The 23909-nt window shown below is 28.0% G+C and overlaps 7 protein-coding genes across 7 annotated transcripts; 5 read left to right on the forward strand and 2 right to left on the reverse strand.

The window, feature by feature from the left end:
• Positions 1 to 300: 300 nt before the first annotated feature.
• Positions 301 to 2169, forward strand: MKS88_005842 (pre-mRNA-splicing factor CWC26; the record flags this gene model as incomplete). The annotated part of the gene is made up of 1 exon (XM_067219139.1): positions 301 to 2169. One exon carries the CDS (start codon positions 301 to 303, stop codon positions 2167 to 2169), a length of 1869 nt encoding a protein of 622 aa, XP_067071045.1.
• A 1399-nt stretch (positions 2170 to 3568) lies between these two features.
• MKS88_005843 (uncharacterized protein) lies at positions 3569 to 4702 on the forward strand (the record flags this gene model as incomplete). Its single annotated transcript, XM_067219140.1, has 1 exon — positions 3569 to 4702. The coding sequence occupies one exon, from the start codon at positions 3569 to 3571 to the stop codon at positions 4700 to 4702; it is 1134 nt and encodes a 377-aa protein (XP_067071046.1).
• A 2424-nt stretch (positions 4703 to 7126) lies between these two features.
• MKS88_005844 (signal recognition particle receptor subunit beta) lies at positions 7127 to 8362 on the forward strand (the record flags this gene model as incomplete). Its single annotated transcript, XM_067219141.1, has 4 exons — positions 7127 to 7209; positions 7694 to 7825; positions 8011 to 8128; positions 8291 to 8362. The coding sequence occupies 4 exons, from the start codon at positions 7127 to 7129 to the stop codon at positions 8360 to 8362; spliced, it is 405 nt and encodes a 134-aa protein (XP_067071047.1).
• A 2095-nt stretch (positions 8363 to 10457) lies between these two features.
• Positions 10458 to 13262, reverse strand: MKS88_005845 (rac-beta serine/threonine protein kinase; the record flags this gene model as incomplete). The annotated part of the gene is made up of 2 exons (XM_067219142.1): positions 10458 to 11661; positions 12058 to 13262. The coding sequence occupies 2 exons, from the start codon at positions 13260 to 13262 to the stop codon at positions 10458 to 10460; spliced, it is 2409 nt and encodes an 802-aa protein (XP_067071048.1).
• A 1546-nt stretch (positions 13263 to 14808) lies between these two features.
• On the forward strand, positions 14809 to 19703 carry MKS88_005846 (uncharacterized protein; the record flags this gene model as incomplete). Its single annotated transcript, XM_067219144.1, has 8 exons — positions 14809 to 15011; positions 15475 to 15591; positions 16091 to 16216; positions 16367 to 16434; positions 16825 to 17329; positions 17734 to 17819; positions 18506 to 19143; positions 19404 to 19703. 8 exons carry the CDS (start codon positions 14809 to 14811, stop codon positions 19701 to 19703), a joined length of 2043 nt encoding a protein of 680 aa, XP_067071049.1.
• Positions 19704 to 20547: 844 nt separating this feature from the next.
• Positions 20548 to 21045, reverse strand: MKS88_005847 (uncharacterized protein; the record flags this gene model as incomplete). The annotated part of the gene is made up of 1 exon (XM_067219145.1): positions 20548 to 21045. The coding sequence occupies one exon, from the start codon at positions 21043 to 21045 to the stop codon at positions 20548 to 20550; it is 498 nt and encodes a 165-aa protein (XP_067071050.1).
• A 1343-nt stretch (positions 21046 to 22388) lies between these two features.
• On the forward strand, positions 22389 to 23521 carry MKS88_005848 (GPI mannosyltransferase 2; the record flags this gene model as incomplete). The annotated part of the gene is made up of 2 exons (XM_067219146.1): positions 22389 to 23250; positions 23493 to 23521. 2 exons carry the CDS (start codon positions 22389 to 22391, stop codon positions 23519 to 23521), a joined length of 891 nt encoding a protein of 296 aa, XP_067071051.1.
• Between the last annotated feature and the right edge of the window lie 388 nt (positions 23522 to 23909).

The following is a 23909-nucleotide window of genomic DNA, read 5'->3' on the forward strand; positions in this document are numbered from 1 at the left end:
TTTACAATTTAAACTTGCATTGAAGGGGACAAAAATATAACTATGAATTAGCAAGAATAAATAAAAAGAGAAATAATAAAAAAAAAAAAAAAAAAAAAAGGAAAGAAAACATATAATTTACAAATTTTGAAATGTTCTCCTTAATGTTACGGGCACGTACGAATATTAAAAAAAGCATATAAGTAAATATGCACGCATATAACTCTGTTTAGTAAGGGTACGCATGGACTGTTATATATACATTATTGTTAGTACGTATAACATTTGTTCCTTACAGTGCAATGTCGAAATAGAAAAAAAATGGATGAGTACTTACGGAATAAATATTTGAAAAAACAGATAAAGAAAGAAAAACGACATATAAAACAAAAAAATAATATACAAATTCATGATAGTGATGAAGAAGAAAGGAATATTTATAATTCCATAAAAAAGGATGACCAAGGTGAACAACTGATTATAAAATCAGACGCAAGTTCAGATATCCCTTTAGCTGTTAGTGAAAGTAAAACAATGGAACTGATACAACTGTCGAATGAAAACAAAAAAAAAATTATGCACATATTAGATTGTAATTCGTTAGTAGACTCATCGGATACTAATGCTTTAGTGGAAGTATCGGATAGCAATGCATTAGAAGAGGCATCGGACAGAAACACGTCATTAAACACATCAGATCAAATAAATAAGGATAAAAAAAAGGGTGGATACTTAAAAAATTTATTCAAAATTAAAAGAAGAGCTAGTCGGGAAAATCGCCCCCAAGGAAAAGAGGGTGATACTTCTAAAAGGGGAAGTGTAAACAGAGGAGAACATGCATGGAGGAGTATTAAACCGAATAATAATGGTAGTAGCAGTCGTAGTAGCAGAAGCAGTAGTAGTGACAAGTGCAATGCCGAGGAATACGTATCCAATACATCTCCCACTGGAAGACGAATTTATGCTTGTAGTGAAACCAGCTCTGACATATCCGTGTGCAGAAGACGAAGGGAAATTAGCAGATCAAGGAGCTTAAGCAGTTCCGACATTTCTGTGCGCAGGAGAAGAAAAGAATATAACAAAGGCAGTAGCAGCAGAAGTAGTAGGAGCAGCAGAAGTAGCAGAAGTAGTAGGAGCAGCAGAAGTAGCAGAAGTAGCAGAAGTAGCAGTAGCAGCAGAAGTAGCAGAAGTAGCAGTAGCAGCAGAAGTAGCAGAAGTAGCAGAAGTAGCAAAAGTAGCAGAAGTAGCAAAAGTAGCAAAAGTAGCAAAAGTAGCAGAAGTAGCAAAAGTAGCAAAAGTAGCAAAAGTAGCAAATGTAGCAGAAGTAGCAGAAGTAGCAGAAGTAGCAGAAGTAGCAAAAGTAGCAAAAGTAGCAGAAGCAGTGATGGTAATTCTGAGACGTCATCCCCTCGAAGGCTTCGGAGGAGTGATGGTAAAAAAAAGAGTTCGGAAAAAAGTAAAAAAAAAAAAAGGGTCGAGGGAGGAGTTCAATCAACATATTCATCTTCGCGGAGTTCAAAAGCCTCTTTATCTGAAGAAGATAAAAATAAGACAATGAAATTTGTTTATTCGAAAGATACCAAATTTGCAAAAGATAAAAAGGATGAGGGAGTAAGTAGCACTGTTTATAGAGATAAGGATGGAAAAATAATTTCGAGGGATAAATGGATCAGAACACAAAAGAAAAAAATGAAAGTTATGTTTGGAAAGAATATGAAAAATGGAAAAAATAGACAAAAAGAACAAAAAAAAAAAAAAAAAAATAACAATGATAGTAATGATAGTTATAATAATGATAATGATAATAGTGAGGAGAACAGCACAACCAGACTGGGGTGGGATGGCGGAATAGTACAAAAGGAAATTCAAAAAAGAGTTGTAGAGCAGAATGAGAGATTAATAAGTAAGAGAAACATAGTTAATTATGATTATGATTCTGACTATGATTTGGAATTAAAGAAGAAAAAAAGAAAAGAAGACCCTATGAATGTGTATGCAAATGACAAAGGGGAAAACGAAAAATTAACATGCCGCTATCAAACGCCATATAACAGGTTTAACATCTTAGCAGGGTATAGATGGGATGGCGTTGTACGAGGAAATGGATTTGAAAACAGACGATTCAAAGCATTAAAACTGAAGGAGCAGCAAAGGAGAGTTATTTATTTAAACAGTGCATATGATTTGTGAGAAGAGGGACAAAGAATGAAAGTGTGTTGAGCACGCTGCATATTTACGACCTCATGTATATTTTTGTTTCTTCCCACGTATATGCGTTCGTTTATTTCCACATATATGGGCTTATTTATGTCATTAAGCATGTGTTTATCCATTAATCTTTTTATTTATTTATTTATTTTTTTTTTTTCGTTTTTGTTTTATTTGCCATAGGCCTTTTTTTTACATAGTGGGAAAATAGCAGCCTCGTGAAGCTACGTAATATTTTTTGGAATAATTAAAAAAAAGAAAACAGAAAAGTTGAAAACGTTTGTTACATTTAAGTAAACGTCGGATGTTATATGTACACCTCCTTTTATTTTGTTTCTTCGTTATTTTACTATATTTTTCCTTATTATGCTTTAATTTGGCATGTTTTGCTGTATATTACTATATTTTGCCATATTTTGCTGTATATTACTATATTTTGCCATATTTTGCTGTATTTTGCCATATTTTGCTTTAATTTGCTATCTTTTATTTTATATTTTTTTTTTTAGTAGCTTATTTTTAAAACTCTATTTTCATAAATTTGAAATCCTAAATTTTCATAGAGCGACGTAGGAATAGTGTTGTACTATTCTTATTTTAATGTCAACATTAGCGTTATCACGAACATTAATGTTAACAATAATTATATAGTAAATTTTAACATAAATTTTTACTTTATTTTTTTTTTTTTTTTCTTTTATTTCCTGCCTTATTTTGAATATGTAAAGAAACGTGTTAAAAAATATGAACATGTATAAATATTTTTTTTTTTGCCATTTTTCGATATAGCTATAACAGTCTCACGAGAAGCGAAAAAATAAGAAAGAATATAATAGAATATAATAGAATAGAATATAATAGAATAGAATAGAAGCCTACATTGAATATATATACGAATTACATCCTGTAAGTGTACGTACCAATTCTTGCATGTTTGAATATATGTACGTTTCCATTCTCTTGTATTTATATACATGTATACCTACATATGAACATAGCGCATAATTATGTACATGTACATATGACCCATATATTTACATTTACATTTTTACACGTTCTCAAGAATAACATATAATCCCCACTTTTTTATTAATCATCCGAGTTTGCTGATCATCCATTTTTGATCTCAATTTTTCATGAAGCAACCACAGCATATGCGCATATATGTATTCATGTGTATATGTATGTATATGCAAATATGTATATGTGTGCATATATGGGCATATACCTACGAACGTAGAGCTCCTCCTATATGTACGTGAAATAAGTGCAGGTATTCCTATTTGTATACGTACATACGTACGAATGTGCACGGGTATTCCTGTTTGTATTTGTAGATATGCGCTGAGTGAGACCGCATGATATGCTACCTATTTACGCAATGAATAGCGCTCATAAGGAATTTACATTTCGATGTAGTAAAGTCGTTAGGGAGGCACTTCATCTTTCTAAAAATGGTTATATAAAAAAAAATTATGTTAAATATCAACAACGGTATTTTTTTTTTAAAAGAGAAAAAAACAATATTATAAAAAACGAAATAGATGATATATTGAAAAAGGAAAAAAATGATGCAATATACATGAACAAGCAAGGAGAAAAAGAAAAATATTATTACCAAGACAGGAATAATATAAAATTTACAAATAAAAATGGGAAATTTAAAAGATTATTTATATTTATAGCCTTTCAGAGTATACCTATAATAGGATTAATGTATTTATTTAAATATGTAGAGGATGTAAAGCTGTCCGAATTAACTACTTACTCATTTGAATCATCAGAGGATATAGTGAATGAAACTATAAAGTTAATAAATGGTAATTCTAAATGTTTTTGTGCCTATGTGCAAAATAACGAGATACACACATTTTACATAGACCCTCTGGGTCCCGAAGACTGTGAAATAAATTATGAACGTAAGTCGAAAGGGGACGATCAATTAGTTGAAGATAAAGAAGTTAGCTGCTTAAATGAGCATAGTGAAGAGAGTGAAACCCATGATGGACGTGGTAATGATGGAACTTCTCAACATGAGATCAAATTGGCGGGAGAAGCTGCTTCAAGGGAAGTGAAAAAAAGTATTAAGGATTTGCTATATGCGATTAATGAACCGTTAATGCAAAAAGTAATGAGTGTAAAAGCGTCAAATTCAGAATTGCCTTTAAATTATTTATATTTCTGTGTTTCAAAAAATACAGATATACATGAGTTTTTAAAAAATAATAAAGAAAAAAATAATATAACTTTACTATATTCTGATGAAAAAAAAAATGTGTATGCTACATTAACAGGAAATGCATCAATAATTGAAAATGAAAATGTTAAAAATGTTGTTTGGACTGACAAATGGTCTTATTTTATATCAGATAATTATAAGGAAAATTATATTTTAATTAAATTTACCCCTTCTTCTATATCTTTAAAAATTATTGGTATAAAAAACAAACACTGGCAGAGTAATATAGTCAAAAGGATAATAACTGATCATAAAATAGCATGGGTAAAAATTTGATATGTTTTTGTGCAAAAGGGGCTTCGTATATATCGAGCGACATAGTGCACACGCACAAGTACATATACCAAGTTTGTGTTATGATATTAATGCATTTTGAAAAAGTATTTATTTTATGGTAAACTTTTTTTTTTTTTTTTTTTAATTCCTTTTAATTTGTGCTTTTCCACTGCAAGCGTAGTAACGGTCTTTTAGTTTCGTTTTTTGTCGTTTCGCGTACCCACGTATTGATAAGGGTAAAAATGTAAAACGGCAAACATATGGGAGTATAGAAATGACTAATCAAGTGGGCTTTGTACGTACGGGTTACTCATCACGTACAACTTTGCGCGCACTACATTGTTGTAACTCACTAGTACCTACTAGCTACTCCTCTCAGTTTGTATTTTTTTTTTTTTTTTTTTGTTTCCCATCTTGCCTGTGCTATTACGTAAACTAACTGAACTACCCCAAAAAAAGTGTACATGAAAATAAATCTAAACGGTTTGCAATTTTATTATAACCATTGTGTATTTTATATTTCAAAAAATTAAGGACGCTTCAAATGCATAGAGTATTCGACGTGTGCACGTATGGAAAGCGTCTTTGTGCGAGAGAACTATGTATGTATGTATGTATGTATGTATGTATGTATGTATGTATGTACGTATGTATGTATGTATGTATGTATGTACGTATGTATGTATGTATGTATGTATGTACGTATGTATGTATGTATGTACGTATGTATGTATATGTATCCATATATATATATACACACAATTGAGCATACGCAAGTGTATACGTTCAAATACTTAAGAGCACGGATGACAGCTGCAAATATGTAGGTGAAAAGGAAAAAAAAGCCAGCTTTGTTCATCGATAGATGTTTTTGTGCAAACATTTTGTGCCTTCACTTTTTTGTACATCATCCATATGGCATAGTTTAATTTAATCTACTTATATTTAATTCCACATGTATGTTTGGCGCTTTTTTCCCCTGTCATACACTACGTCGGAAGGAGTGAAATATTTTACACGACACCTGTTCATTTTATTAAGCAGTTTGATAAGAGATACAAAAAAAAAAAAAAAAAAAAAAAAAAAAAAAAGATATAAAAAGTTAACATAAAAAGGGTAACATAAAAAGGGTAACATAAAAAAGATGATACAAAAAGATGGTACAAAAAGATGGTACAAAAATGATGGTACAAAAAGATGATACAAAAAGATTACATAAATAGGTGACATAAAAAAAGGATATGATAAAAAAGAATTTGATGAAAAAAGATTGGTCAATGAACATAAGAAGCAGTATTTTTTTATTTCCATTTCTGGGGCAAAATTATACTACAGTACTATATTTTAATGTAAAAATAAAGCTATTTTGAAAAATTTCAAGTTGGTATTACTGCTACTATTTCGTTTTAAATATCATTCCTTATATTGTTATTCATTATAGTGAGTGAAAATAAATAAAATAAAAAAAAAAAAAAAAAAAATACGATAAATTACAATACAGTACAATACGCTAAAAATGATCAATGTAAGAACATGGTTTAAGTAGTATGCACAGAGGCACAAAAACTGAGAATTTACCTGATACGGATTAGCTTAAAATTTTAAGTGACCACGATATTTAGTTATATAAATAGTATGTACGTATGTATTGCTTAGGCGTATGTTTAAATGTATAAAAATATTTAAAAGAAAAGTTGAGACCGCTGCAAGAATGTTGAAAAATTATATAAAATTGAAATTGTCATTATACGGAAAAAAGAGTATATATATTTGAAGTGCCCTTATATTCACATGCGCATATATGTACATACACACATACATACATATATACATACATACATACATACATAATATATGCATAATACATACATAATATATGCATAATACATATATACGTACGGGCGTCCATACAACACTACCTACCCTACGCACCTACACAAACACACACACACACACACGCAAACATTCGCGCGTACATTTCTTAAGGTCGTACGGGCATATATGAATAGCAATCATTGGAGAAAATTTGTGGACGTGTAAAATGGATATATTAATAAAAATATTAAAGGAAGTAGTTTACGAGATAAAAAAGTGTTATCTAAAATATGGAATAAATTTAAACGAGTTTCAAAATTTACTTTTTATTATTACTGTCCTTTTGGGACTCTTATTTTTATTTTACGTAATTTTAATTTTATATAGTATATTTTTTAAGGGAAATAAACCAAATCAAATAGTCTTATTATTAGGGCCATGTGATAGTGGTAAGACTACTCTTTTATTTAAATTGAAAACAGATAAAATATGTAGAACGGTTCCTTCAATGAAAGAAAACATAGCTTTTATTAATTTAAAAAATAAAAAAAAAAAAAAAAATTTATACGTTTTGTTGATTTCCCCGGTCATCCCAAATTATCTTATGCAATGAACAAATATTTCAGTATTACGAATGTGATCGTGTACATGTTGGATAGTTCAGACAGGCAATCCCTAAAAGTTGTAGCAGAGTAAGCACATGTGCATTTACGTATATATGTGTGCGCATATATGTTTATATAAATACAGACGTACGTGCCTATAATATGTTTATATAAATACAGACGCACATGCATATAATATGTTTATATAAATACAGACGCACGTGCTTATAATATGTTTATATAAATACTTACGTACGTGTGCACATACATAATGTGATAACACAATGTACAAGGAAAATATGCCGAAAAAAATTTAATAAATGAGATGTATCAAAATTATGATAAAACACGCGCTAAAATATTAAAATAAATGAATGAGGCATCTATCAATATATGGAGGAAAATGGCGTTATATTCGCATTGCATATGCGGGGATCTACATGTACATGTGCATATACCTATATGTCTACTTCAGAAAAGTGAAAAATGATAAATGTGCAGGTAGTTTTGCAGTTATATATATATATTTATATATGTACACACATTACTTATAAATTTTGCCCCTTTGTAGGAAATTATTCGAACTGTTCACCAACAAAGTTATAGTTAAAAAACAAATTCCTTTTATCGTTCTTTGTAATAAAACTGACTTGTGTAATTCCCGCCCCAAGCAAGTCATTAAGGAGGATTTAGAGAGGGAAATGTAAAAAATAAAAAAAAAAAAAAAAAAAAAGTAAAAAAATGCACACACTGATTATATACCGTTTATACATTCTTTACCGCCATTCCCCCATAAACTAACAAACGACACTACGTTTATGTATGAATGTACCATTTTATTGTGTATTTTATTTTCTCCCACTTTTTGTCATTCTTTTAATCTTGTAGCGAAATTTTGAAAATGTCCAAGTATAACAGTCTGGACGACGAAGATAATGAAGAAACGGAATGTTTTGTTGGAGCTAATTCGGAGTTCTTTCGATTTGAAAAAGCGCCATGCCATACGGTAAAACGAACAGCGAGGAAATAAGGCAAATACCACACACAAGTGTGAACATATATATATATATATATATATACAAACATATATATACGCACATATATATATACATATATTTGCGTACGTGCCTATAACATACGTATGTACCCTTTTGACATCGCTTTGCAGGAGATATGTAGTGCCTCCGTAAAAAATAATAACATAGAAGAACTCTTGGAACTTATAGAAAAGTATTACTAATAGATTAGTTGTTCCTCTAGTCCATTATTTCGTTATCCCACTACTCCACTACGATATCCCACTACTCCACTACGATATCCCACTACTCCTCTACGATATCCAACTACTCCACTAAGATATCCCACTACTCCTCTACGATATCCCACTACTCCTCTACGATATCCCACTACTCCTCTACGATATCCCACTACTCCATTAAGATATCCCACTTTTTTTTTTCTTTCATTAATAAATTCATTGTCTATATAATTTACCGTTATAAATATATAAAAAAAATTGCTTATTCATTGAAACAATTTTTAATTTTTTTTTTTTTTTTTTTAATTTTCTAATTATTTAAAAATTTATCTTTTTTGTTTACAAAAACTACATTTTATTTTAGTATTATCATTTTTAATTTAATCAAAAAAAAAGAACAAAGACGAAATTTCGACATTGTATGAAAGATTACCATTCGCATTACGCCCCGTAAATATGCATATACTTGTGCATATGCATAGATGATACGCCAGTAATATTTCTATATGTTACGCCCATAAGTATATATTATAGCTACGTAAAGATGTTAAAGAAGTCGTTTAAAAATTTAGCTGAGCTTTTTCTAGTTAAAATAGTACATATGTATGTATATATGCATAAATGCATGCATATATAAGTATACTTATTTACACTATAAATTAAAATGAGATTTACAGTTAATTATTATGAACATTTAAAGAGGAATAACATAAAAAAAAGAAAAAAAAGAAAAGAAGAAAAATTGCAAGTAAACAAAAACATTATTTATAAAATTAAACGCTGCAAGTTTCGTACTGAAAAAATTAAAGAAGGAATATTGGTACGAATATAAAAGGTGTATGTAGACCCACATGACTATCAAAAGGAAACAAAAATTTAATTAGCTGCAGGATAATCAAACATATTAATGTTGGTGTGGGGGTGTATGTTTATATGTTTATATGTGTATGTTTATATGTGTATATGTGTATGTGTATATGTGTATATGTGTATATATGTATGTGTATATGTGTATATGTGTATGTGTGTATGTGTATATGTGTATGTGTGTATGTGTATATGTGTATATGTGTATGTGTGTATGTGTATGTGTGTATGTGTATATGTGTATGTGTGTGTACCTACATTTATACGGACCTTTGTTATGTACACATATAATAGGAAAACATTCTCAAAATAAAAACATCAATAAACCAAAGATGCTTATTTCAAGATTTACCAAAAAAAAACATAAGAAGATAAGAAAAGCAGATGTGTGTAATATAAGTAAGAAACAAACAAATAATAATATGATCAAAAAGGATGCATAAAAAAAAAAAACAAAAAAAATATATGCACTGTTCAGGTAAAATGCATGTAAAGTTAATACTAAGACTTGAGCAACTTGTGAATATTAAAAATGTAAAAAATATTCCAAAATAAAGAAAAAATTAATTCAACTAATTATACGTACAAAAACAAGGGATATTAAAGCAAATAACGCGATTAATAATTTTGCGTGTTTTCAACCAAGGATTAATTGGGGGTGTAAGAGCTCGCACGTGTGTACGCATGTGAGTACATATATGTACAAGTAAATATATATATATATATATATATATGCACATGCACACGTATTCATACCCACACATAATTATGTTCGCAAAATAGGGGGAAAATAAAAATATAGCTCATTACGAAAAAAAGATGAACATTCACGTTATTTTTAAAATGTAAGCTGCTTTATTTTTTATTTATACATTTGTTCTTTAATTCACGTTTTTACGTTTTTACGTTTTTACGTTTTTACATTTTTACGTTTCTACATTTTTACGTTTTTACATTTTTACGTTTCTACATTTTTACGTTTCTACATTTTTACGTTTTTACATTTTTACGTTTCTACATTTTTACGTTTCTACATTTTTACGTTTCTACATTTTTACGTTTCTACATTCTTACGTTTCTACATTTTTACGTTTTTATGTTTTCTTTTTCTTCTTTACTTCTTCACTTCACTTCTCTACTCATCTTTTTTTTTTTTTTTTTTTTTAACTTCTGCAAAAAACTTGGCTAGCTGAATGTCTTTTTTCCTGATCTATTCATACGTATTGTAATTGAAATCTTGAATTAAATTATTTTTTTTGGAACTGAAAGAGACCCAATTACTGTCAAATTTGTCCGAATATCGCAAAGGCATACACAAAAATTCTTCATCAAAATTTTGTACATCGGTTTTATTAAATAGGGGAGGTTTAAAGGGCGGTTTGACTCTTTTATATAGTACATTTTCCCAATTAACATTTTTAAAAAAAGGATGATTTTTTATTTCTTCTGCATCAGTTGCACCTGACCCTAATCTTTTTTTTGGATTTTTTTCAAATAATTTTTTTAACAAGTCAACAGCTTCAGGTGATAAATTACTAGGATAAGTTAAAGTTTCATATTTAATTCTTTCAAATAAAACATTTCTATTTGTACTATTAAATGGTAATTTTCCTGTTAACATTTCATATATCATAATTCCTAAGCTCCACCAATCGACAGCTTTCCCATGTCCAGTTTGTTCTATAATTTCTGGAGCTAAATATTCAGGGGTACCACACAACGATTTTGCTGAATTATTATCTGTAATACCTTCTTTGGATAGTCCAAAATCCGTTAGTCTAATATGTCCAAGTTCATCTAGTAACACATTTTCTGGTTTTAAATCTCTATATATAATATTTAGTTCATGTAAGTATTGCAATGCTAAGATTATTTCAGATGAATAAAAAATAGCTACTTCTTCCGAAAATTCTCTTAATTTTGATAGATGAAAAAATAATTCTCCACCTGGACAATACTCTAATATGAAATATAATTTTTTGGATGTTTGAAAAGCATAATATAATTTAACTATAAATGGATGAGAAACACATTTTAATACATTTCTTTCAATTTTCGTATGTTCTAATTGATTTCGTGATATAATATTTTCTTTTCTTAATATTTTCATAGCATATAACATATTATTTTTAACATGTTTAACTAGTAGTACTTTTCCATAAGATCCTTTCCCTATAACTTTTAAAAAATTAAAACTCTCTGGTCTTATTCCATTCTTTTTTTCATTTGATAAGGATACTGATTTTCTTGGTTCTTTTTTTTTCGTTTTTTCCTTCTCTTCTTGCATGTACAAGCAATTATCATTTAGAGTTAAAAAGTTATTGCTGCTACTGCTGCTATTGTTATTCATAGCGCAGTTTGCCATGTTGTCTTTGTAGCACATCTCCTTCTTCAACTTTGAAAAGTAGGAATCCCTGTGAAGGAAGAGAAAATCAGCAGCAAAAATGATACGGGGGAGTAAAATAATGTCAAATGTAAATGTAAACCAAAAGGTACAGAGTGGAAAGATAAACCAAATGGTACAGAGTGGAAAGATAAGCAAAACAGCAAAATGACCAAGTTGCACTAAATGATAATTTCATTTTTTCAACCGCTTCGACCTTTTTTATAACTCATAAAACATTGGTCAATAAGAGGGTTTGGTATATCAACTTAGTCACTGGCCCTCTTGTCGAAGTATGCAAAAGATGCATCATTTTATGCATGTATACGTATTTGTACGTGCACAAACAGGTGTACATACCTACACTTACGCAGAAATACGTACAAATATACACACATACGTAAACATATACATAAGCTTAAGTAACCTGTCATACGAAGCCATATCTGAATGCTCCTTTTTCGAATTGTTCACAAAATTCCACTTGTCATTTTTATCGTCATCCTCATTTAATGTGTTGATGGAACCCCTCTTACACACTTTTTTGGTGTCACTCGGTTTGGTGTCACTCAGTTTGGTGTCACCCGGTTTGGAGTCACCCGGTTTGGAGTCACCCGGTTTGGTGCCACTCGGTTTGGTGTCACTCGGTTTGGTGTCACCCGGTTTGGTGTCACCCGGTTTAATGTTCAGTGCTTTACTGGACACATTCTCTTCATCTGATAAACATTTAGCATATACGAACATATTATTACTAAACATACATTCGTTTATACGGCGCTTGAAAGGAGAGTTTTCCCTGTTTCCTTGCTTAAGGAATATTTTACACATACGATGATGCTTTCCATTCAAGTCAAAACCTTTTTTTTTTTTTGTTAATTTATTTTTTGTATGATTAATTTGGCTATCAACAGAAGTTTGTCGACCATTTGTGTTTTCCTTTAAATAATCGTGTTCTTCTCTTTTTTCATTTTTATTATTATTTATTTTTAAAAATGGAATTTTAAATATCTTCCCTTTTTTTTTATTACTAAATTCATAATTTATTTTAAATAATTTTGTTCTTTCGATGGAGTGACTGTTCTTAGTTGAGCAAAGGCTACTTCGTTTATCCTTAGATTCTTTATTATTAATTTCGTTATTCTTAAAATTTTGACTGCTGCCTGTATTTATATTACTGCTTTGGTTATTACTAATATTACTGTTAGTATTGCTGTTAGTATTGCTGTTAGTATTGCTGTTGGTATTGCTGTTAGTATTGCTGTTGGTATTGCTGTTAGTATTGCTGTTAGTATTGCTGTTAGTACTACTGTTAGTATTGCTGTTAGTACTACTGTTAGTATTACTGTTAGTATTATTACTATTACTATTGTTACCCTCAGTTTTGTCAACATCTGGGGGCATATTGTGATAAGCCTTGTGCACTGCCGACTTGAACGTGTAATTCACATCGTTTCCCCCATGAAATGAATTTAGCTTTCTATTTTTCCTCCTTGTTTTCGTAATAATAAAATTAAAATACTTTTTGAATTTTTTTTTTTGTAATGATATAGTGCTTGATTGATCTGAAGGTATTTCATCATTTTTCTGTCTAGTTCTTTCGGAAAAATATTTGAAAATTTTCAAATGACTCATCCTTTTTAAGTTTATATATCGAGTCGGTGTATATTGTACACTTATGTATGTATGTGTGGGTACGCGTTCATGAGCGTATAAGGATGCCTTTACGTGCCTCTTGCATTCTTTTTTTTAATATACATATTTGTATGTATGCATATATATGCCTGAGTATATGCGTATGTGTATAAATAAACATGTTGAGGAAAAACAAGTAGTTGCGAGATTTTGCAAATTCACTTTTTTTTTTTTTTTTTTTTTTTTTTTTCTTTAAAAAGAATGGCCTCTTTGGAATGCAAAGATGAAATATAAAATTAATTGGACATTAAAAAAAAAAGTATAACTTCATTTTATTATTTTCTGAAAAATTATACAAGCAGAATTGGTGAAATAATTTTTTTTTGTTTTTTTCTTCTTCATGTAATAAACAAAAGAGTAACAAAAAAAAAAAAAAAAAAAAAATTAACTCAATAAATAGGGAATTTTGGTGTATGTACTTTTTTTTTTTTTTTTTTTTTTTTTTTGAAGTATCAAAAAATGTTAGTAAATAAATGCACGTAAAAATGAAGGCAAATAAATGCACATAAAAATGAAGGCAAATAAATGCACATTTTCTTTTCTTTTTTTTTGTTTTCATGCATTTCAAATAATGTATATGAATTAATTGGCGCATGTAAAATATATAATAGCTGTATACTCCTCACATATTTATTTGTTTATTTTACTTTGCTATATTTTGCTACATACTGTTTGATTTTACTTCATTTAATTTATTTTTTCTTTACTTCATTTCATTTATTTTTTCTTTACTTCATTTCATTTATGTTTTCTTTACTTCATTTCATTTATGTTTTCTTTACTTCATTTCATTTATTTTTTCTTTACTTTGTTTAATTTTTCCTCATTTTCCTTATTTTTTTTTTATTTTTTTTGACTTGAAACATGCTGAAATATTTTATTTACACGTTTGTTGGGTAACCACATTTTATAGACCCATATGCAGGTAACATGTAGAACTGTTCATGTAGATTCAGTTAAATTTATAATGTGTATTGTTAAGCAAAAGAAGCAATAATTTTTAATGCTTAAAATTTTTGGTACGCTTTTAAAATAAAATTTTAACATACATATATATATATATATATATATATATATATGTATATGTATATGTATATGTATATGTATATGTACATGTACACGCGTAAATAAGAACATGTATGCATAAGCATGTATGTATATGTTTTTACAAACTGTTACCCCCCCATTACACATGTACTTTTCGAACAAAAATAATTTTTTTTTTTTTTTATATTTTTATATTTTATTTTTTTATTTTTTTATTATTATCTTATTATTTTTGTATTATTATCTTATTATTTTTTTATTATTATCTTATTATTTTTTTATTATTATCTTATTATTTTTTTATTATTTATTATTATTTTTTTTTTTTGTTAATATAGAAGAGCAATCATTTTATGCGTCTATGAATTTATGACCTCAAGAAAATTCATCTTTTCCTTATTTTACCAATTTTTACATTACACATTTTTTTAAATTGGAAATGTTTGAAAAAACCAATCAAAAGAGTAGCAAGTCTATAAAATATACAAACGAAAATAAAGAAAAAGCAGAAAAATTATTTATGCAAGCGTTAAATCATGAGCATGATGAAAACTTTTTAAAGGCTGTGAAGTTCTATCAAGAAGCCATAAAACTATACCCGAATATTCTAAAAATATATATCAGTGACAAGGACGAACAAGTGTAAAAAATAGAGAGCGTGTATATGTATATATGTGTGTATATGTATATATGTGTGTATATGTATATATGAGTGTATATGTATATATGAGTGTATATGTATATATGAGTGTATATGTATATATGAGTGTATATGTATATATGAGTGTATATGTATACATGAGTGTATATGTATATATGAGTGTATATGTATATATGAGTGTATATGTATATATGAGTGTATATGTGCATGAATGCGTACGTATATATGTTTCAATAAATGAAGGGTTGTCAAATGAGTCCAGAGCATATGCTGAAATTGGAGTATGAATTGTTCATTTTTCTTTTTTTAAACTAGCTCGTTTGTTAAATTTCAATGCAAGCTATATTGTACAGTTATTATTTTTATATTTATTTTTATCCTTGTCCTTTCCCCTAACCTTACCTTTATTTTTTTCTTTTTTTTTTTCTTTGTTGTTGCGTGTAGAGATAAGAATGAATCAGCTGAAGAAAATGAGCAACAGGAAAATACATATTTAATTGATATATTAACAGAAAATTTTTTCTCAGTAATAAAGTTTTTAGACTTTTATTCCATGCATAGGTCTAAAATATGTGCATATTATTAAAAATGCGCATTTTATGAAAAAAAGAAATACGTTATAAATTAATTTATAAAGATCTGAAATGTATAAAAGTATAATATTCAGTACAAATCAATGGTTCATGTATGTGTGAAAAGTGAAATTAGTGTGTCTGATTTGCAGTTAGGTTTTATTCATCCATATATACATACACAAACGTACACATCCATACGTCCATACGTCCATGCATATATACGCCTCCAAAAATGGGCATCGCCATTTTTGACAGCTAATCGAACTAACATATTTATAAGAAAATTCATTTCCATTTATGAAAAAGATTAGATTGAAAAAAAAAGTCATTAATGCAAAAATAAAATATTTTTAACATTAGATTAAATAATATTAACTGTTCATAATTTGTCATTTTTTTTTTATTTTTTTTTTTATTTTTTTTTTATTTTATTTTTTATTTTTTTTTTTTATTTTTTTTTTATTTTTGCATATTAAACAAAATAGGTTACTGTTTTCATGCAAAGGTATTTACTCTGTGATATCGATTGAATGCGAATATAAACGTTTAAGTGATATACATTTCTCAAACTCTGAAGATAAAATCATATTATATGGGAATTCTTTTAAAAGGTTTGTATAAAAGGAATTCAAAAAGAGTAAAGCTATAAAAGAAAAGTAATGTGGTGATATGCACCAGCAAATAAAAAAGAAAATAATAAAATAAAAATTAACTAGATTATTTCAGTAATTTTTTTCCATTAACCATTACAATGTTTTCAGGTTACTGTTAGAATATCCGCGTGTTCGGCATGACGGTGTCTACATTAGTTGTGTTACTTATATAAGATGTAAGTTGTTAAAAAGCAGAAAAGGGGAAAAAAACAAACAAACAAAAATTTTACGTTTTTGAGTGTGCATATGTGTATGTGGAAATATTAAAAAAAAAAAAAAAAAAAAAAAATTGCATTTTGTGTGAAAACATGTTCGTAAAAAAAAAAAAAAATGAGAAATAAAATTTTTGAGGTTATAGCATTTTTTTTTTTTTCGAAGACAAGCAAATATATTTATTTATAAATAAATAAAAAAAAAAAAAAAAAAAAATATATATTATATATATATATATATATATATATATATATATATATATATGCATGTGCGTACTTGTACGTTTCTATTTTTGTGCGCATTAATTTTTATGTATACACGCCCTCCTCCGGTTAAAATTTTTCTTTAAACAGCTTTAAAAGATATCGGAAATATACACTTGGATCCAAAAGACAGGGATAGAGTTATTTATAACCCGTGTGTGGTTACGTATTTTCGCTACTTACTATTTTTGAATGAATCGAACAAAGTTCTTATAATGCGATCTGAAGTAAATAAAAAAGAAGTTTTAGAAGCTTTAGAAATATCGTATCGAAAAATAAAAAATTGGAATCTGTCTTTACCAAGTGTTGAGTTAATTAAAGATTTGTTAAAATTTCAAGGAGAGGTTGAAAATAGTTTAGTCAAAATGATAAGAATAGGTGAATATACATATAATAGAGAAGAAAAAACAATAGAAATACACTATTCCGAATTGCTACACGACCCTTATAAGTACAAAAATATTGTTCATTTGCGCTTGCAAAATTATTTGAGCGCGTATAACAATATGCTGAAGTGGATTTCTTTTAAAATTCTGTCAAAAATTAAGATGAACTATTCGGAGGATACTCTGAATATTAATAATAAGCAGTACAGGTAACAAACACATGGGGGCAATTACATATAAATATGAGTTTATACGTAAATATGAGTTTATACGTAAATATGAGTTTATACGTAAATACTAGCTTATACGTAAATACTAGCTTATACGTAAATACTAGCCTATACGTAAATACTAGCCTATACGTAAATACTAGCCTATACGTAAATACTAGCCTATACGTAAATACTAGCCTATACGTAAATACTAGCCTATACGTAAATATTAGTTTATACGTAAATACTAGCTTATACGTAAATATGAGTTTATACATAAATATAAGTATGTAGTACATATATATATATATATATATATATGTATTTCTACATGCACAGTTCCGTATACAAAATGCACGCGTATTCATATAAACATTTTTTGGTGCTTTCTCCCCTTTTAGGTCTTTCTTTTTTTTTAACCTGAAGTTTTTATCTCACCTTTTTATAACAAAGATATATGAAACTCAACCATTTAAAAGAGAGCCAAGTTAACTTTTTACATGCACATATGTAACATGGAATATCGCACATACATGCAAAAAAAGTTTGCATGAAATAATTTTCATTGGTACATGTGTTTAAGTATGTATGCATTTATACATGTATACGTAAATTTACGTAAGTTTATGCTTATATATAAATATATATAGGTATCTCATGTATTAAGGGGTAACTCTTTCAAACAAAACCCAGTTAAAAAAAAAAAAAAAAAAAAGAAACGATGCTTTGTCGTATGATTTTATTTTTTTAACGTTTTAAGCTATATTTCCGTTTATTTTATTTTATTTTATTTTTTTAATTTATTTACAAATTAGTTTTTAGTATAAATTTTCCTATTCCATCTGTGCACTTTTTATAATTTTACATTATTTTGAATGCTATTTTAATAAATTTTATTTAATATGATTACTTTTGAATAAACTCTTATTAAGGGAAAATTCTTTTCGAATATTTTTGTTAAAAATTAAAGTGTACAAATATGATCAAGTCAGGTAAATTTTTTTTTTTTTCTTTTTTTTTTTTTCTTTTTTTCTTTTTCAAATTATTGAAAAAAATAAAAGGCAAATGGGACTGGACTTTCCACAATATTATCCATATTTTAAGAATTAACAAATAGTAGTTAAAAAAGAAGTGTAGAAAATATGCATTATGAGAATTTTTATTTCATTAAAGACTTAAAGCCTTTTTTGAATAATTTATCATTACAATGTTTACTTATAAAATACATAGATGACCGACCAGACCATATAAATAACATAATAAGGTATCACTACTTAGTTGCTGATGTAAGCGGATGTGTAATATTATGCATACCTCAAATGTTTATACAAGAGGAACTGAATAAAAATAACATTGACATTTTGAATGATGATATTGAGGATCTGCTCGACTGTTACGGTAACACGAATTTTAACATGTACGAAAATGCATATATAAGCTCAAATATGAGTGCAAATGTAAATGCAAATATAAATGCAAGTGCAAATGCAAGTACAAAAGCAAGTACAAAAGCAAGTACAAATGCCAGTACAAATGCATACAAAAATGTAAATACAAATGCAAATACAAGTGCAAATACAAGTGCAAATACAAGTGCAAATACAAGTGCAAATACAAATGCAAATACAAATGTAAATATAAATACAAATAGTAAGAATAACTATAACAGTAGTAATGTAACGGACGAACAGAAGTATATTTATGATATAAATAAAAAATCAAGTAGTTCCAAAACGTTAAAATACTTTTTTAGAGTAGGTGATATATTAAAAATACACGGTGCTGTAACTACATGGTCAATGGGGAAAATGGTAGCAAAAAAGGAAAAAAATAAAAAAAAATAAAATAAAAGTAAAGGAATTATGCACGCAGGAAAAAAACACAAGTTCGTTTTTTTCATTCCATTTACACAATTACACAATTACGCACTTACACACTTGCACAATTACACAATTAAACTACTCAAGTACCCAAGTTAATGTCTTCTTTTTTTATATTTTTTTTATTTTGTGTTTATGTGTGAGTTCCTACATGCTTAAAATTAGCACATTATTTTTTTTTCCCTTCTCAGGTCATAATGCCTAACACCAGGACAAAAAAAAATAATCCCAATGAAATTCTTGGTTCAATTGTAAGAGTTGGCTTTTTCAACATGAACGTAAATCTTGAATTGAATGTAAGTAATTTAATTTCATCAACAACTGAAAAGAAGTATCACATGGATGATAATAATGCAAATAATTTAGTACGTAATAATATTATAAAAAAAAATATGGAAAATAAAAATTACCTCACAACGGAACGTTTAAATAAAAATAAGGTAAGTAAATATGATATACTTCCCTTACTAAATGATGAAGATATATTATAACCTTTTCTCAATTAATTTTTCATATAAAATGGGTGGAAAATAAATGGGGGAGATATGTAAAAAGAGGGAGCTACAATTTGCAAAATCATTTGTCTGTTCGATATTTTAGGGATTAAATTATGCTATAAGTATATGTATGTATGAATAATCAGTTATATTTAAAAACTGTAGCAGTAAATGTGAAGAGTGGTTAGATAAAAAAAAAAAAAAAAAAAAATAGATTTACCTTTTATGAAGAAAATTTGATTAGTGAGTACTTACTCGAAATGCACACATTTTACAGTCCATGAAATATGATAAAATGTTTTTAATACTTGAAGCATTTTCCCACATGTGTACACGCACGTATTTGTATATATACACATATATATATGTGTGAAGAGTATGGTTAAAAAATTAAATATTCCTAGTTTTCCCTTTTGAGGAAGGAAAAATTAGTTTTAAAAAAAATGGATAAATATTAAAAAAAAGTTCATAGTATAACATCTTCTCATCATCTGCTTCTCGTCCCTTTAATTTGGGAAAAACAGTACAGCGTATTGTACCATTATTTGCTGAACTGAGATAACAAAATATCTGTACGTATATACATACATATTCATACATACATATTCATACATACATATTCATACATACATATGCATACACATACACATATACACATACACATATACACATACACATATACACATACACATATACACATACACATACACATATACACATACACATATACACATACATATATACACATACATATACACATACCAGTATGGGAATATAAAAAAATTCCTTTTTTTTTAAATAAAAGGCAGAATTAAAATGTGTAATTACAATGACCTTGTCAAATGTCTGAAAAAAATTTACATTTTGTCTGATCCTTTAACAAAGAATAGTCATAATAATAAATGAATGAGTTTTGCTCATTCAAATTATTAACATATCCAATTGGTACAGCACATTCTTTGCATAGTATTCTATATTGTACTTCAGCCCCATGTTTTCTTTTAATTACTATTCGCTCTGTTTGCGTTTTATGAAATTTTTTATGTATAATCTTTTTAAATGGAAATATAATAGAATTATCTGTTTTTCTCGTGGGTAATTTTTTTATATCTATTTCACTAATTAAGCAATTAAAGCCACATAAAAAACAAAAGTAAACCATAAAATCTTTTTCAATTTTTCCGACAGCACTATCTCTTGAGGTATAATTTAATATTCGAAACTTTTTTTGTTTATTGTCATCTTTTAATGCTTCCTGTTCATTTTGCACTTTTCTCTTAATTTCGAGTAGTGATATTTGGTTCTTTTCTTTCTTATCATCATCCTTATTTTCCATTTTTTTTTAAAATAAAAAGCGAAAAAATATGACCATGTTAATTTTTATTATTATTATTTTTTTTTTTTTTTGAAAAAATTAAGAAAAATTTGAGTAGAGCACTTTTTTTTTTTAACACTTTGGCAAATATCACATGTTTTACTTTGCTAACCTGACCTAATGGCATGAATAATTATATATGTATATATATATATATATAGATAGATAGATAGATATATATATTATATTTTTTTCCCCATTTTATGGAACAGTTTATATATACTAGTTATAATACCGCATCGCTTTGTGTTACATGCTGCATATTTTATATTGTATTTTATTATGCCGTGTTAAGTTTTTATCTTTTTTTATTTTGCATTTGTGCGTATTTTCATTTGTAATTATTTAGAAACATTTATTCGATAATGACATGTGGCTAATTTTATTTTTAAACAAAAAAAGAAGAAAAAAGAAGAAAAAAGATAAAATAATGTAAAACATACTTTTAAGGAATTTAAAAAAGGCTTCATTATAATGAGCTATTTATTTTTGAAAAATATAAAATTGGGTGTTAATTAAAACGGCGTAGGTTGGATGGAATAATTTTTTTAAATCCCAAAAAGATCAGGCAATGCTTATTTTGCCAAGTTTGGCAAGGAGAGCGGAAAATGCATTAGGTTGAAACGTGTATGGCTAATGCGTACACGTACGTCTATGCAAGTATACATGTACTTACATATATGTATGTATGTATGTATGTATGTATGTATGTATGTATGTATGTATGTATGTATGTATGTATGTATGTATGTATGTATGTATGTATGTATGTATGTATGTATGTATGTATGTATGTATGTATGTATGTATGTATGTATGTATGTATGTATGTATGTATGTATGTATGTATGTATGTATGTATGTATGTATGTATGTATGTATGTATGTATGTATGTATGTACATATGTATGTATAAGCTAGAGGAGACCCCTTTTTTCTGCAATGTTCATTTTAACAAAATTTCATGTATATAATAAAAAGAATTATAACCAGTGCATATTTTATTTGTGCTAACAGAAATATATTTTTTTTTTTTCAGTCGAATATTCTATGCTTTCATTTCGACTTTATTTGTCCCATCTTTTAGCCATCGTTCAGCCATCGATTAGTCATCGTTCAGCCATCGCTTAGCCATCGCTTAGCCATCGCTTAGCCATCGCTTAGCCATCGCTTAGCCATCGCTTAGCCATCGCTTAGCCATCGCTTAGCCATCGCTTAGCCATCGCTTAGCCATCGATTAGCCATCGCTTAGCCATCGATTAGCCATCGATTAGCCGGTCTTTTATTCGTTTATCTCGGGGGAAATGCTTTTGCACGGCGCACTTAACAAAAAAAAGACGAAGATCCCACCAGAATGTAGAGTTAGCACAACTGCCCGTGTACTCCTAATTGCATTAATTGCAATAATAAGTAGACTATTTTGTATAATTTATACGATTATATGGAATAAACTGATAAATAACTACAAGTTTAGTAACAATATATTATGTTATGGGGATAAGGGAGGGGGGACATTATGGCAGTATATAAAGTGTTTTTCGTACTGGGATGGAGAATATTTTTTAAGACTTTCATTAAATGAAACTGAATATCTGTATGAACAAAATCATGCGTTTTTTCCCTCATTACCATTAATTATAATATATACAAAGAATCTACTAAAAAGGTTTCTTTTAAATATGAACGAATGCGAAATGCATGTTTTAATAGCATTAGTAATAAATAATTTGTTTTTTGTTTGTTCTACAATTGGAGTGTATGTTTTTCCATTAGTTCATTTTAAGAGCAGAAAAAATGCATATTATGATGAAGAAGAAGAAGAAGAGCAGCAAACGCTGCAACGACAGAAGCAACGACAGCAGCAACGACAGCAGCAGCAACGTGGATATGCACTGCCATCTACAAGTGAACAAAATTGCTTTTATTTGCGTAATGTTAAGGACAAGGAGGAGTATAACCGCTTTAGTTTCTTTTTATCAATTTTATATACATTTAGTATAGGAAATATTCATGTTAGTTCTTTTTATAATGAAAGTATTTTTAGCTGTTTCTCAATATGGGGATTTAACTTTTTACAATTATCTGTAAGTTGGTATAAGATGAATGTTGTTTTCGAAATTTTAGCAGTGATTTCTTTTTTTATAGCATCTTGTTTTAGGTCCAATGGTATTTTATTCTTAATACCTCTTTTTTTTTTCAACATACATACCTGTAAATTTTTTGAATATATTATTAGCACACAACTTTGTATCAGTAAAGAGAAGAAACGTAAACATAAAATTACAATAATTTCTTATTTTTCTACCAAAAGACACATTTTTTCTTTTATAATTCATTGGTTAAAAGCTTTGATTGAAGCAATAGTAATAGTTTCCCCATTCATCATTTTTCAATTTTACTCGTATCAGTTATACTGTGTCCAACAAGAGCACAATGATTTGTGGAATGAGCAAAATATAAAATTTTCTTCATTTCTAAATAATTTTCGTAAAAACTTTTTCAATAATTTCAATATATGGAATAATAAAAAAAATATATTGATAAATAGACCATGGTGTAATAAAAAACTTCCTTTTGTTTATAATTATATACAATACAAATACTGGAATGTCAAGTTTTTAAAAATTTTTAAATCGCCAAATTTTAATATCTTATATTCGGCACCTATATTTTTTATATCATTTCATTGTGTGCACAACTTTTTCAGATATAACAAATTCATCCCCTCCAATATATTAGTCTTCTTTCATCCCTTTTTTGGAAGCATAATTCATTTGGGCATTTTATCTCTTTACATTTTGATATTTGCGCATAACGAGGTTAAA

The sequence above is a fragment of the Plasmodium brasilianum genome, chromosome 14 (genome assembly GCF_023973825.1).
Source record: "Plasmodium brasilianum strain Bolivian I chromosome 14, whole genome shotgun sequence".
NCBI classification, from domain to species: Eukaryota; Apicomplexa; class Aconoidasida; order Haemosporida; family Plasmodiidae; genus Plasmodium; species Plasmodium brasilianum.